Source organism: Fukomys damarensis, unplaced genomic scaffold (genome assembly GCF_012274545.1).
Source record: "Fukomys damarensis isolate Sample0158 unplaced genomic scaffold, DMR_v1.0_HiC HiC_scaffold_9, whole genome shotgun sequence".
Classification (NCBI taxonomy): Eukaryota; Metazoa; Chordata; class Mammalia; order Rodentia; family Bathyergidae; genus Fukomys; species Fukomys damarensis.
In genome coordinates, this window is record NW_022900921.1 from 28,465,381 (window position 1) to 28,481,592 (window position 16,212).

The 16,212-nt window shown below is 43.8% G+C and overlaps 1 protein-coding gene and 1 long non-coding RNA gene across 2 annotated transcripts in view; one reads left to right on the forward strand and one right to left on the reverse strand.

Moving 5' to 3' along the window:
• LOC117285376 overlaps positions 1-16,212 on the forward strand; it is a 73,288-nt gene that overhangs the window by 19,701 nt on the left and 37,375 nt on the right. The gene's annotated exons all lie outside the window — the stretch shown is intronic.
• The window catches only part of Fam193b (family with sequence similarity 193 member B), a 33,663-nt gene that overhangs the window by 17,267 nt on the left and 184 nt on the right, over positions 1-16,212 (reverse strand). Inside the window, 3 exon segments of the mRNA XM_010622033.3 lie at positions 71-305; positions 1,099-1,341; positions 16,125-16,212. The exon segment at positions 16,125-16,212 is cut by the window's right edge and continues 54 nt beyond it. Coding sequence (XP_010620335.2) covers positions 71-305; positions 1,099-1,341; positions 16,125-16,212 — 566 coding nt within the window.

The window sequence follows — 16,212 nt, forward strand, 5'->3', positions numbered from 1 at the left end:
ACAAATCTTCTGCATTGGAACAATGCCTATACTGAGGGTCCTAGTTCCCTTCCCAAAGATAGAAACTCACCGGGGATGGCAGGAGGGCTCCCAAGTGAGCTGCCAGGCAAGGCCCCACTGGAGTGTGGGGAGTTCCAGAGGCCTGAGAGCTTATGTGCCGACAGGAATGAGCTGGGATCCCAGTCCCCTGAGTTCCCATGGCAGGAGGAGGAGGAGGATGATGAAGATGATGAAGAGGAAGACGAGGAGGAATGAGAGTCACCCCCACAAGACTGTGATTTACAGGATGTGTGTGACAAGGAGATCTGGAAAAGGAGAAGAAAAAAGGCTCATGGTCAAACAGCAGAACTGACCCTCTGCTGCCTCAGCATACCCCAAAGGCATCCCCTCTCCCCAGGGCCCCTGTGCCATGGCCGAAGCACAACCAGTACAACTCCAGCTGCAAGCACAAGCAAGGGTCTTTGCTGGAAGGGAGCTGTGATACTCCCAGTCACATGGAGTGTGTGGATACTAAGGAAAGAGCTTCTGCAAAGGGAAGGGACTGCCTGTAAACATGGGCATTGGCTGAAAAGCCAACAAGAAGAAAGGTCTTTAAACTGGGAGTCCTGAAGCTGAATTGATCTTGGGTAAAAGAGGGTTTGGAGGAGAAATGAGGAGTCTGGCCACTGTGACTCATGGAATGGCAGACTTCCATGGCTCCCACCTATCTTGGAGGCCTTCTGACAGAAGCACACTTCAGACTCTCAAACTGAACCGTGCCTTCTATGCCATAAAGGTTACCTTTCAAAGTGTCAAGGAGCTGAAGGTATCAGGGTCACATGAGGAAACAGGATCATGATCTACCATAACCTATGAGTAGGCTTTCATCTTCTGCATGGACTATGCTGAGGGGCCAGAGGGCTGCCTGAAGACTGTTTCTCTTTCCCCCAAATTTTAACCAGAGTCCTCAAGGCTGTCAATGTAGCCCAGAATTCTCTCAGCACTTAAACAAGGGAGGGTCATAAGGAAAGTCCCTGAAAAGACAGGGAAGGAACAGCCTACCTTTCCTGGGGATGTGGCCACCCTGAATTCGGGGACCCCTTGCAAGTGGTTACGTACCGCCACTGCATGTTCTCGACCTGTCTGCCTTTCATCTTCCTCCATGCTCTTTCGGCAACTCTGGCAGACCCATAGAGGCATCTCGCCTAGGAGATTCTTGACGAGCTTTGGCATGAAGTCAGGGGGTAGCTTTTCACCCTGCAACACCAGTCCGTTTTGTGAAGGGCCTTCTTCCCAGCCTTTGCGTTCCCGGTGACATAGCAGGCAGCAAGTCTGTACAGACTGGCTGGAGGTGAGGGGGACCTGTCCAACAGACAGACACAGGGTTTCCCAGAAGGGGAAGGGCTCTCCTTAGAAATGATGCTAACAGTATTAGTAATGCCACTTATTACGTGCCAGGCACTGGGTTAGGCACTTTATAAACATAATTTAGTTTTAGTCCTTGTAAACAGCTCTGCAAATGAGGTGTTATCATTCCCATTTTTTTCTTTTAGATGAAGAAATAGATTTCAGGAAGTTAAATGAGTTGCCCAAGGTTAAAGAGCTAGTGAGTGGTTGAACCACAGCAAATGTGACTCCAAAGCTCATGCTCAGATGTCCTAATGCCCTGATCCTGAATTTTATAGGATAAAGAGAGGATGCCCCCACATGTCTAGGAGGGGCCACAACTCTTGGGCTGCACGCACAGCCAACAGATCAATCCCTGTCTGAAGGAAAGCGTGCTTTCAGTTCATGGAGAGTTTGGGAGGACATGAGGGTTTTGTAGAGTTGCATAATTCCATTATGATTTCAGCAATTTTAGAGAAGGGGTTTATCGAACTAGTCAGAAAGTGTCAACTCAATTGAAAATTCTGTTGGTGGAGGTAAGGCATACCAAAGTGTTCTTTACAGGCAAAGGATGATAAAAAGAACCTTGATTTTGGTGGTCAGATGGACACACATTTTAATCCCTGCCTGACTACATATCAGTGGAATGACCTTGAGCAAGTTATTTAACTTCTCTGAGCACTGATTTCTACCTACCTTGCAGAGTTGTTGTGAGGATCACTGTAAAAGCAGGTAAAGTGCCAAGCCCTGTGCATGCCAACAGCATAGGCCTAATACACAGTTATCACTTGGTCTTTGTTTTTTCTCTTCTAAAAGGACAAACTTGATCCAGTAATAAAAGTCTGAAGATTTTCTTTCACACTGAAGGGTCCTCACTAGAAGACTAATTGCAATTGTCACATTTAATGACTTTCTTATACCCTGCAACTCTGTAGTCCCCTCCCACTCTGACACTGAGTGTGGCCCTGTCACTTTCTCTGGCCATTGGGATGTTAGTGGACACGCTGACTGCTTAAGATTGAGCAATGTATATTCATTTCTCCTTGTTTCTTTGCATGGCTGAGTTTGCTTGCTCTTGTGCCTCTGCCATGCCTCGAAGGTGTGATCAGGTTAGCTGCTGGAAATGTGAAAGTGGCTGCCAAAGATATGAGATGTGTGGGGAAAATGGAGTCTTCCCAGCTAAGTTATACGTGATCAAGCCCAGCTGAGGTCAACACAGATCAGTATTTAGTCAAGAAATAAGTCTCAGGAGAGATATTAAATGATGTTCTAAGTCACTAGATCCTAAGCTGGTTTGTCTGGCAACAATTTATAATGATATACCTCTAAACTTACCCTCCACTGGGTAACATGTTTTCAGAGGGGATCACCTTCATCCTATCAATGAAACAGATGCCGCCATCTTTCTCATGTGAAATTGCCTTCTTACAATGTCTCGGCATCAGGGTGTGCTTAAATCTGCAGTATTAAAATCACACTGATTTGGGGCCCTGGTTTCTTGAAAAAAAAAAAAAAGGAACCAAATAGTAGTACCAGGAGCACAATGAAACATTAAAGAAGGTACAGGAGATTTGGAAATGATTACTAAATAAAAATTTTACAGGTGGAATTCATAATAAAATACTGTCTAAATAGACTCTGCCAAAGGACTGCCTTAGTGAACAAGGCAGGTACTTAATGTTAACTGCAAAAGGAATCCATTGATGGTATCTGATGAAAGAATGCAAGGCAGATGGAGAAGGATGGTATCAGAGAAACTAAGGCAAATGAGGTCTTTTTGAGCTGTACTAACTTTTTACAATTGCAGGGTGCTATAATAACTCCAGGTAAATGAAGGCCAAAGTGCTAGTCTCTTTCCTTGTATGGTGGAGACTATATCAAGGCAAAAACCAGAACAGCATTTTTTTCGTTTGTTGAGACAGGTACTTGCTATGTACTTACTTCAGGCTGGCTTTGAACTATGTAGTCCAGGCTGACCTTGAACTCACAGTGATTCTCCTGTCTCTGCCTCCTTAGTCTTGGGACTCAGGCTTGTGCCACCACACCCAGTTGGGACAGGAATTTCACAGGAATTTTATAAAAGAGGGAAATCATGTATGAGTAAAAAAAAAAATTTTTTTTTTTTTTTGAGACAGGGTCTCACTATGTAGTTGCGACTGACCTGGAACTATGTAGCCCAGGCTGGTCTCGAACTCAGAGTGATCCTCCTGCCTCAGCCTCCCAAGTGCTGGGATTACAGGAGTGTGCCACCATGCCTGGCAAGTAAAATTATTTTTGAAATTCTTTTTTTCCCCCAAGTGGTGCTGGAGATTGAACCTAGGGCCTTGCACATTTGAAATTCCTTATGTGGTCTAAAAAGGTGCAATATACTGTATATGATTTTGTAGCTATGGCCAAAATTTCAAATGTATAAAGCAATGTACAAAAAGTATTTTCTCTTAAAAGTAAAACTATCTTTTCTATATATTTTTTCCTTCTGTACTGGAGATTGAATCCAGTACATCCAGCCCTTTTTTTGTTTTTTTGTTTTGTTTTTTTGAGACAGGGTCTCACTATGTAGTTGAGACCAACCTGGAACTCACTGTGTAGCCCAGGTTGGTCTTGAACTCACAGCAATCCTCCTGCCTCAGCCTCCCGAGTGCTGGGATTACAGGTGTGTGCCACCACGCCCGGCATATAAAATATGTATGTATGTATGTATTTTGGTACCAGGGGTCGGAACTTGGGTCCCTTGTGCTTGAGAGGCAGGATGTGGCACCACTGAGCTAAATCCCTGGCCCAGCCCTTTTTTTATTTTTAATTTGGAGACTGACTCTTACAGTTGTCCAGGTTAGGCTCAGACTTGTGATCCCTCTCTGGGATTGCAGGTGTGTGTTACCACTCCCCACTGAAAATATAATTATTTTAAGTGTGCAACTGATGTAACTGTATTTAGTGCCAAAGTATTTGTGGAGGTTTCTGGGGTGCAGTGAAAACAACAGTGGCTTTGACATTAATCCTGGGTCACTATCACCAGCTGTATGATGTTGGGCAAATTCTACTTACCCTGTATTTATTTGTTCATCTATAAAATGGGATTAAATCCTAATTTATATGGTCAGCTGTAGAATTAGATGTGATAAAGTACTTAGTCCAATGCCAGGCACAAAATACTGTGCTCAACATATGGCACTAATTATTAACATGATACAATACAATGGTCACTGTATTTTTATAAGAATCTTTTACATGTGAATATAAAATAACTTTTAGACATCTTAATCTCAGTCCTCAAATTCATGAAGTCAAATCCTTAAATCTGCAACTCTGTACTTTCCTACTTCATGCCTTTGCTAAAGGGGATCTTCTGCTTAAAACTCTCTTCCCGTGTTTCCTAATAAGCAGCTGGGCAGGGCTTAAAGGCCCATCTTAAACTCAACCTTTTCTAGGGATTACTCGCTTTCTAGAGAGCCCCACTTGCAATTCATCTTTCTTCTTCACAGTCTCCGAGCACAGCGTGCCTTGGTTACAGCACTTGTGGCTTCTATTTACCTGTACCCTTCTTCCCTTCTAACAGATGTAGGTACTAGGTCTGATTCCTGTCTAGATCTTTAATGCAGCACAGGGTCTGGTTCAGAGTACAGGCTCAGCTGGGCAAGTACTAGTTCAATCAGGAGCCTGAGGTGTCCTCATGGGAATACACCCGGGAGAGTTTGGTGAGACAGTGTTTGGAATTACTACTGTACTTCCTATAGAGAAAGGTCCATTATCTCTCCACACTAGGCCTCCACCCACATGGTTCCAATTTCAAGTGTGGAAAAGTGAAGACTGCATTCTTCAGGGATTACATGAGATGACCCCAGCTAATGGAAATGTGACCTTAGAGCCAAAATGATACACAAAATAAATATATATAGTTTATCTTCCCAGGTAAAGGAAAAAGTACAGGGCCTGGAAAGCTAATTAAACTCATTTTTGGTTTTTTTGAGACAGGGTCTCACTATATAGTTGAGACTGACCTGAACTCACTATGTAGCCCAGGCTGGTCTTGAACTCACAGCAATCCTCCTGCCTCAGCCTACCAAGTGCTGGGATTACAGGCGTGTGCCACCACGTCCAGCTAAGCTAATTAAACTCATTTTTGGTTTTTTTGAGACAGGGTCTCACTATATAGTTGAGACTGACCTGAACTCACTATGTAGCCCAGGCTGGTCTTGAACTCACAGCAATCCTCCTGCCTCAGCCTACCAAGTGCTGGGATTACAGGCGTGTGCCACCACGTCCAGCTAAGCTAATTAAACTCTTAACTGAAGCAAAGATATCACCTGATTTGTATTAAATTCCCCAGGACTAAATGACTTTAGAGATACAAAATGCTGAGCTCAAGGGATCTGGGCAATAGGTGATGGCTACACTATCTAGGCCCCATGGCTGATTTATTCTTTGTTATTAACTTATTTATTTAGGTTCTGGGAATCAAACTCAGGGCCTCATGCTTGCCAAGCAGGCACTGCACTACTGAGCTACATCCCAGTGGTTTAATTCTTAGTAAGTCTATACTGGAGACTAGTTTATCCATTGTTCTCTCTGAGAATTATGTGCTGTGAAGCTAGAAACTTTTATTTCAGACATTTTCATCTTTGCTTTAACTGCCAGAGGGTGGTGGGATTCCTAAGTTCTGAACAGCAATATCACTGTTCCTTCAAATTGTTGCTTTGGCGGAGAAAAACTCTTGGCTTAGGGTCTCTTTGCAATCTCCTGCCATTTTCCAAATTCTGGCAATCCTGACCCCTTATGCTGGAACAGTCAGGTCTCCCAGGCTTTCAACTTGCTTTCTCAAGTTGTACTTTTACATGGTCAGTAGTAGTCACTGAATGAACCATCCCAACTATTTTTCTTCATCACAAAGGCTGATGAAGCTGATTCTGAAAACCTAGCTGGCCTGAGCAATAACTAATTGTTCTTGCTCATCTTAAATTATTAGAGTCTATTGGGGTACAGACCTGGCCTGAAGCAAAAGATGATGAAAGAGGGGGGAAAAGTTTTAGCAGTTCTACTGATAGAACTGTTCAAAAGGGTCCAAGACAATTCAGCTTCACTGAGTGAAACCAGAATCTCTGGAGAGTTTGAGATTGTTCACGGGGATCCATGTTGTAGCATGCATGCATGGCCCCAGAGCAGTGAAAGAGCCAAGTGAACTCTAGACCAAGGCCACTCCAGAGTCCAGGGGGCTGGCATCTGCACCATTAAAACCAGTATTTCTGCTACCTTACTTGACCTGGTCTAATATTTTTCCACCTTGGTCTGTGAAGCACTAAATTAGTGTAATCTAATTTCATGATAAACAGACAAAATCAAAGGGAAAGACTTTTTTTTTCATGAAACCATTTTTTTACTTTACAGAATGACTGACAATCAGTCTTGACAGACAGTTTCTCAAAAAGTGAACAAAGGAACAAAATGAACCCACCACTTCAAGGAAGTATTTGTAGGTCAATGATAAAATTAAAACTTTCAACCAAAAATTAGAAGTTCTGGAAAATATGCATCCATTAGCACAAGTCTGAAAGCTTCCTAAGACTTTTCTGAGGCCCCGATGATGTTAACAAGTGTTATCTTTTGGTATTATAAAACGAAACTGGAAAACATTTGGAATATCTGCAAAATTCAATAACTCTATATTCCAAATAACCAAAGCAAGATGTTAAAAGAATTATATATTGGTAAAAGATCCATTCAAAGTGCCAGAGGGACAATGGATTTTATTTATTTTTGTCATTTTAAAAGTAAAAGATTTATCATAGAAGTGTTTTAACAAATGCTGATTATTCAAATGGATTTTAACATAGATGAATATAAAAATTCATCAATATTGTCTCAGATCCCACATGGGAAGAAAATCTACACTCATCTGGAGGGGTCACTAAAACATTCTGCCCTCTTACAATCATATACAGTATTTGTGTGAGGCAGGATTTTTTTCATATACTTCAACCAAAACAACATATTATAACAGTTGAAAACAGCATATATAAGATTCTAGCTTTATTGTGTTAAAGAAATTTGCAAAAAATAAAAACAAGACCATTATTCTAATTTGTTTTGGAAAACAGCTGTTTAATAAAAATTATTTATTAACAGCTTAAATATTGTTAATCTCTTTACTAAGGTAGTTTTGGGGCACACTTCACCGCTGAGCTAAATCTCCAGCACCCTACCACTGAACTACACTCCCATTCCTTTTTATTTTGAGACAGGGTTTCACTAAGCTGCCCAGGCTGGCCTCAAACTTGTGATTTTCCTTGCCTCCTGAGTATCTGGGATTACCAGCATGCACCACTGTGCCTGGTTCCATAACAATCTCCAATGAATTAGTGACTAAAAACAAAACAAAAGAAAAAACCTGGGGATTGAACTCAAGGCCTTCTCATTGAGCTACATTCCCCAGTCCTTTTTAAAAATCTGAGACAAGGACTCACTAAATTGCTAAATTGTCCTGGCTGGGTTCAAACTGTCAATCCTCCTGCTTCAGCAGAGGGCTGAGATTAGAGGTGTGTCATGACATTCTGTTTAGTGATCAAATATTTTAAAACTTTCTCAGCATTAATACTTGGTAAATATCAATAGTTATAACCAACATAAGCAAAAGCTCTGTGGGATTCTCAATAAATTTTAGGAATGTATATGGGGTCTATAGACCAAACACTTTGTGAGTTGCTGATGTAAAGCCTGTAGGGGTACATGGCACACAGTGAGTGTATTTGGGAACAGCAATTATTAACAATGATAGTTGGGGCTGGGGTTTAGGACAAGGACCCGAGTTCAATCCCCGGTACCAAAACAAAAACAATGATAGTTTGCAGCATTATCTGGATAGCTCTTTGGAGCATGACCCAATTTTCCACCTCAGACTTTCTGTTCACAATTTGGAAAGTGTTGGGAATAACTGGCCACCAGGCAGCCATTAAGGCCTGCTCTGAAGCTGGATCAAATTTCTAGCACTCAATCTGGTCTCATTTCTCCCATGGGTTCCTTTTAGTCTCAAGAGTTCGTGTATGTTTGCACAGGATTTCCCCAAGACACATGCTGTATCTAACTTGCTGCCCTGCAACAGGTCCCAAATTCTATTCTGAAATGACCCACGAGAACACTCTCCTCTCAAGGCACCAAACTCCAAGAGCCTCCCTGTCACCAAGGCAGGCAGAAGACAATAACAGCAGCTAAAATTTCCTTTAAGAGTCAGAAAAAAATGATTAATCCCCAGCCTAGGAAAACTCATCAGCCCAGTTACTGTCATTCACTCTTCCATTCATTCACTCATTCCCTCATTCAACAAATGTTTTCTCAGAGCTTCTATTTTATGTTAACCCCTGGGTTAGGTAGGTGGCAATTTCTTTGGCAAATTCCTGTCAAAGGTCAATTAAACTTTTGCTGAACCAGGCTAAGGAGAACTAATTCTTTTAGTGTTAGACCTCTCAGTTGTGCTATAGATGTATTTTATGTATGTCCCAACCCCCCTGATAGAATGTGAGCTCTTTGGAGCCAGGGAATAAATCTTGGTCATTTATATATGCTCAGGAACATAGGCCTGGCTCGGGCCTGGCACACAGCAAGCATTCGATGAATAAATGAATGCTTAAAGCCCTTCTGTCTCAATGTATTAACTGCTCAACACAAAGGATATAATTTAAAACACTGCCACACCAACCTCTTTCCTAGCATGCTAGGCTGAAGGCATGGCATGGCTATATCACCTGATTCTCTGATGAGTGGGCAATCAGAGCTAAGAACCTCAGAGCATTGCAATACTGGCAATCAAAGCTATGGTCAATTCTCAGGGAGCTGACCATACTGCACTTCAGGAATGGCCCGGAACTTTCACCTACCTTCCACACATATGCTTTGTCCCTCTTAAGAGGTAGAATAGCCTGTTGCTGGAGAATCTTCTCTGATTGTACAAAATGAGTTGAGGACTAGGCAGTGAGACTGCCTGACTCTATTGATTGCCTACTCTAATGAGGTAACTCATCCATTGAACCTGCCTCCTGGGTGTAAGAAAGGCCCAAGCTGCTGATTTACCTGGTTCCCTGGGCCAAATGCCACTCTCTATTCTAATAGATTTCTCATGGGGGGAGCAGGGGGAGGGAGCATGAACTTTGGAGATACAGTTGTGAGTTCAAATTTCAGTTCTGCCATTTTCAGTATGATCTTGAAGTATCACTCAATTTCTTTGAGCCTCAGGTTCCTCAATTTATGAAATGGGAAGAACACCATACTTCACAGAGTTGAGGACAGAAGGAAATAAATTATGTAAAGTACCTGGCCTGGGCCTGGCACACAGTAGGTGCTCAATACCCGTTAGTTTCTTTCCTCTTCTGCCCTGGAAGAAATGATAGGGAAACTTACTAAGTGAGACTTGCCCAAACCAAATTTATTACTCAAAGTACAGGACAGAGGACAAGAAAAGTGATCTTCAAGGCCTCTTTGAACCCCTGAGTCCATGTCATTTAACATAGCTCTAATTTCCTAATAAGAGCCTTCAGTGTTTGCAACCCCTCTGGCCCCTTATTTCTTCCTTAGTTTTACCACATCACTTTTCAAAGTGGGGCGTCTACTCATTTCAGAATGGAGGAAATCACAAGGAGTTAAGAGTCTTGGGTAAGAAATAAAAGGGAGATGGTTTATGGGACTCTACCATATTCTGCTCCAGAATGAAAGAGTATGTAGTCATTTAGCAGGAAGCCACCTAGAGTTTGAAGGATAAAGGTGGCAGTATAGGCAAAGAACTGAATGGCACAAACACAGGCCCTTCCCAGGGCACAAGTATGCCTCTCTTCAGTCCTTTTCTGCTTCTGCACATCCTGCCACAAAAGATCAACAAAACACTCCTTTTCCCAAACACATAATGCAATCACACTTTCATTCCTGCTGTTCCCTCTGCCTCTTCTTTCTCTTCTTGTGAGGCTCAGTTTGGGTGTTATATCTTCCTAAGTCCACAGGCAGAATGAATTGGGCTTTATCCCATAACACTTTTTTACATGTCTCTAGAATAGATCTGATCACATATATTCTAGCAGTTGAACTCTGTCTTCACAATGCTGTGAACTTTTCAAGGGCAGAGCCTGTGCCTCAAGAGTTACTGTATTCCAATCTTTCAGCAGAGGCCACCGCATATAGTAGGCATAGTAGGCATTCTGACATGAAATTGATTATCATTAATAGGGCAACAACTGAGAAATGAGGAGAGTTATTTTTGTTTTGTTTTTTTTTAACCAAAATTGTTTCTATTCCTGTTTATTGAAAAGCTCCTGCCAAGGCACCTCCATTCTTTGAACAAAACCCTAGGCTTCCTCAATTCAGCAGTTCCCAGACCCAGCCACATTTAGAATCACCTGGCATAATCCAATAACAATGGATTCCTGGGCTCCTGGGCTGGAGACTGGTTCTGTAGATCTGGGAGAGGCTCCAGCAAAGCACAGGGAATCTGATGATTAGTTATGCTGGCTCAAGGGAGCAGTGGAATCAAGCAATAGCAACTGCCTCTCCTGCGAGTTACTTCTTCACATACTATCAGAGAGGATTTACTGATGCAAAGCATGTTCACCTTCCTACTAAAAAACATTTCATTGATTCCTCATTGCCTCAACCACTTGGTGTGGTGAAACAAGAGGCCCAGTAACTTCAGCATCCCGATCTCTCCTTTCTAAAAATGAGTCAGGCAGTGCTTACTATGATTCCTTATACATTGTTTTCTACCTTTAGACATCTTTTGTCCATCTTGCTTTTTGGAAAACTTCTGCTTAATCTGGAAGACTAGGTTCCAAGAGCCTTTTTTTGACCTAACTTCCTCAGAGTTTCATGTCTTGGGCATCCTCACCACCAACCATCTATAATAGAGCTGTAGCTTGTGCTAAGTGCTTAACAGACAATACTTGCTGGGCCTTAACATTAACTGAGTGAGCTGTCATTTTACACACAAAAAATCAAGAAGATGAAACATTTCAAAGGCCACTTACTAGGATGTAGGATTTGAACCTTTATCCAGAGAAAGTTTCTTCTAGCTTTTCTGAAATTATTATATACATTTTTTAGATCATGAGCTCTTTGTAGGCAAGAACCATGTCACATTCACTTCTGCCTTTGCAGCTAAATCAGGGCCTGACATAGAACAAGCGTTGGTTAATGTTTATAGAATTCCAAGAGGTATTCTATGGCTGACCTAAATGAAGAGTGATGCCAGCCTGTCCCAGCAAGAGGGTAGGGTAGGTAAGAACCAGAGTGGCAGAAACCTGGGTTTTGTTGTTTTTGAGAGAGAGCTTCAGTATGTTGTACAGCCTGGCCTCAAATTTTTGGGCTCAAGTGAGCCTCCTGCTTCAGCCTTCAGAGTACTGGGATTTCAGGTGTGCACCACTATGTCCAGCTGAAACTGGACTTTTAAATTATAGTATAACAGCTATATATTAGGCACAGTGAGAACATGTACAATATAAGATGAGTTTAAACAGTCCTTACTCTTCAAAATTCTAGGTGTAGTAAGCAAGGGTGTTATGATCTTAATCATATGATATCAGACATTAACCTTATAGCTCTGGGACATTTTAAGGAATTAGTAATTTGAAACCCTGAGTGGGTTAAGTCTTTATCTTCAAAGGCTGTTGGCATTTTTATACAGCAAGTCTCTACTGGCTTACAAACAAGAATGAGAGGTGGTAAGGCTGTCCCCTTAAGAGTCACTTCATTCTACTGGTTATGAAAGTGATGTGGGCAGGGATTCTAAGTGGGAGATCACCAAGGATAGGAACTATCTCATCCTTCAGTGCACTCTAAAGGCCCTGGTACAGGTTATTTTGAAACTTGCTGAGTAAATTAAACATAATGATAATGAGACGGTTTTAATAAAGATATGGACTGATTATCTGCTCCAATTCCTCAAGGGAGCAGGTTTACTCTAAGCAGTGGGAGAACGGGATTTCAGGAGTTCTTTTAAACTAAACTGTGCAGAGTCCCAGAGGGGACTGTAGAGATCAGAGGTAGAGGGGAATAGGAGGTGAGAAAGGGTATTTATTAACTGCTGGTTAACCACATTGTAGCAAGTCTCCTGGGAGCTGAGTGTGCACCTGGATTATCAACTGAGTAGTCCAAGAGAGCTCAAAGACAGCTAGCAGAGCTAGCAGGTGAGGATACTCAGGCTTTGTCTAGCCATTTGGCCAGCTCCTGCCATGTGGGGGAGTCTCTATGTACTAGCTACTGTGCAAGTTGCTTCACATTCTCTTGTGAGGTTGCTGATGAGGCTCAAAGGGGAAGAAAGGGGCTCAGTGTCACAAAGCATGAGGCAGAGTTGGGAGTTCAACTTGTCAGTAAACACTATTCTACTATTCCCCATTGTCTCCCTCCAACTGCTTTTAAAGGTGTGTGTGTGTGTGTGTGTGTGCGCGCGCGCGCGCGTGTGTGTGCGCGCGCGCGCACACACAGGTGCGTGCATGCGTGCGAGTGTGTGTGTGTGTGTGTGTTTTCTTTGCTAATGAGGCAGTACCTGTTTTAGTCTTCTTCTGAAGTAAAAGAGGATTTAGGTTTACTGAATACATCTATGTGGTTTACTGACCTGAAACAACTGGAAGGACTTTTGGGATCCCAATTCACCTTGAGGTCCTGCATTTAAATGTGTACAGATTATGCAAACAAGTGAAGGATCCTAATGAGAACCAGAGAGTCCTAAAGGGAACACAGTATACCTAAAAAAGGGGCAGGTGTTACTTAGGACTACTATTTTGTGGTCAGGATTTTTTTTTCTGGTACCAGGGATGGAACTCAGGACCTTGTGCTTACAAGGCAGGCACAGTGCCAATGAGCTAAATCCCTGGCCCTGGGACTACTACTCTGTGAAGAAGTTAACCTGGTGTCACCAGATCTTTAGATTAAAGAGGCAAAAACCCAAATTTGTGGGAAATCTTTCAATTTTTAAAATATAGGCTCACATTAAGAAAAAAGCAGAAATAAAACATGTAAATTATGTAAACTGAGACCTTAGAACAAGTCTGTGGCATGGACATAGTCCTTTTTTTAGACAGGGTCTTGCTATGTAGTCCAGGCTGGCCATGAACTCAAGAGCTGCTTACCTCAGAAGGGCTGGGCTTACAGGTGTGCACTACCACATATAGGCTGAAGTGGTCTTTTTGCTGCCTTTCGATTCTGGACTACATATGACATTGAATTTCACTTTCTTACCTATTCTATGCCTATAAGATGTGGGTTAGTAGGGATAGGAGTAAGAGATCCTCACAAAAGGCATGCCTGTGGGCACAGTAAGGACTAACTTTCCCGTCACCAGGTACATTTCACCAGGGCACAAAAGCCTGTTTCTTGAATTCAGACTCCACCCCCAACCTGAGCAAAAAAAGTGGGGCATAATCAGAATACTTGCTCAGCGTGTTTTATCTCTATAGCTCTTAAAATGACCCCAAAGTGCCAGGCACAGTGGCACATGCCTGTAGTCCCAGCACCTGGGAAGCTGAGGCAGGAGGATCACCATGAGCCTGGGCTACATAATGAGTTCAAGGACAGCTTGAACTATTTGGCAAGGCTCTGTCCACACTCCTCTCTTTCTCAAAATATATAAGGCTTAATTTTTTTTGGCCTAATATCTACAGTGGGAGTCATTTTTGCAAATATTTAATTTCTATGAATTTGTTTGTCCACCTGAAAAACAGCATAACATTTATGCCCTTCAATTTATTCATTAACATTACTAATCATTAGGGGTATGATGGTGACTGACTTGTTTCTTATACTCTCAGAATTTATACATAAAAACAGACAAATAATCATATCAATTGTTAATGTATCATATTTGTGCTAAATGCTGAGGAGAAAAAGAAGGGGTCAGGGAAGATTAGAAGGTATGTCACTGCATGAACTGGCTGGTCAAGTAGTGAAGTAGAGAAGTAGAATGTGGACCTAGATATCAGAGGAGTTAATGAAGCTTATAACTCTTGGGAAAATTTTATCAGTAAAACAAATGGTTAAGTCATCATCCAAGCTTTCTGGCACCTCTATGTGACAAGAATCTTAAAGTACTGTTATGACCTGAATGGGAAGGAGAGAATGACAGCTGTCTGGCTCTCCCTTTTCCCACCCTCCCAGGTTTACACAGCGCACTGCCAGGGGGCCAGAGTAGGTTAGAAGGGCAAGTAGCCTCAGGGATGGTAGCAGGGATGGGGTCCAGCCTGGGGAGTTTCCTCCTGAACCAGTGCCAACTCAGGGTAGGAGTGGTTGTGAAGATAGGGCTTCTGATACTCAATAGTTAATGACATTTTTATTAATTAAAAAAGTTCTCATTATCATCTGAGACACAAAGGAAACCAGTACCAAAACTGGGTTACAATAAGCACAGGTTCTGGGCTGATTAATTCTTTCTCTCATTCACCTAGTTAGTGATTTGTACTCTGGGTCGGCAATGTCCTGGACAAGGTTTGGAGGATCAGATAGATGACACAGGCTGGGTCCCTGTGGAGTTCACAGTCTAGTGTGGGGAACAGACACATCAACACAACAGTTCATCACAGAATGGGGAGTGCTACCAGGGGGAAGCACAGAGGGCTGTGGGCACAGAGGGGGCACCTGACGCGACTGGGGAGGTCAAGAAAGGCTTTCCGGAAATGGTACCCCAAATGGCATCCCCACTCACATGCACAATTCCAGAGATTCTACTAGAAGGCTGTCAAGAACCATGCCTTCTGGCTGCACCAGCCTCCCAGAGTCCCCTGCTGCCCGATGCAGTGTCTGCAGAGCCAAACGCATCTTCTGCCACGCCTCATCCTCATCCGGCGCTGCATCCGACCCTCCAAGACTCCTGCAGGGGCCTGCCTTCCTTGGCAGGCCCAGCCAAAAGACCAACTCAAAACTCTTTTGTCAGAGCAAGCTTAGGGTGAGCCACCCAGCCCCGGGTGCCAGAACCCTCCCGGAGCAACTGTGGCCCATGCCACCCCCGCTTCTCAGTGAACACTGGCAGGGTACCTCCTATTATCTCCTTTGCTCAAAATAAAGTGACCGTCTTCCAGGTGGCAAGCTGGAAGCTTTCGAAAATCCTCCTACTGCTCACTCTCAGCAGGATTCTCCAAACCTGGGATCTGAGGGGGGAATGGGAGGAGCCGCCTTGTGGGACAGAGGTACAGAGCAGAGAAAGGGCAAATTTTGCTTGGTTTCCACCTTAGTGCAGGAACCCCACCAATCTTCTGGGCAGCCTGGCTATCTGCTCCAACTGCTCCGTTGGGCAGGGAGGAGGTCCCAGGAGACAGATGCTAGGGTCACAGCTGTTGAGGGGCATGGGCTATAGGAAGTGCAAGGGAAGGAGGGAAGCCGCTCCCAGGGGAAGAGGCAAGAGGCTGCAGCCTAGCAGGTTCTAGCGTCCAAGGAGGTGGCCTTTGGGGAGGGGCAGGTGGGCCCAGAGGGAGGTGGAGGGCAGGGAGCCGAGCTTTGGCCACAGGACCAGAGCCCAGTCCCAGTGCAGTGTACGGCCAGAACGTTTAGCTTTTGCTCTGGGCCGCAGGCGGTGAGGAAAGGGGCAGCTCCTGCCTGGTCACAGGAGGACCTGCCAAGCCTCGGCTTTGGAGAGGTGTCCAGGCTCTACTCCCGCTCCGGGGGGGAGGAAGCCTTGGCCCGGGACGCGGGAGGAAGGCTCCAACCCCAGCCCCTGCCCTGCAGGATGGTCCATGCCCAACCCCGCCCCGCTCCAGCTCAGAGATGAAAGCGCCCGACCATCAAGTCGCCTCGATCGCTCCTACCTGCGGGCCAGGCACCAGTTTAGGTTCATCTTCCTCCCTGGGGCCGTCGCGGTCGGGCTCTGCCGGCTCCTCCTGGGGCCCTGCACCC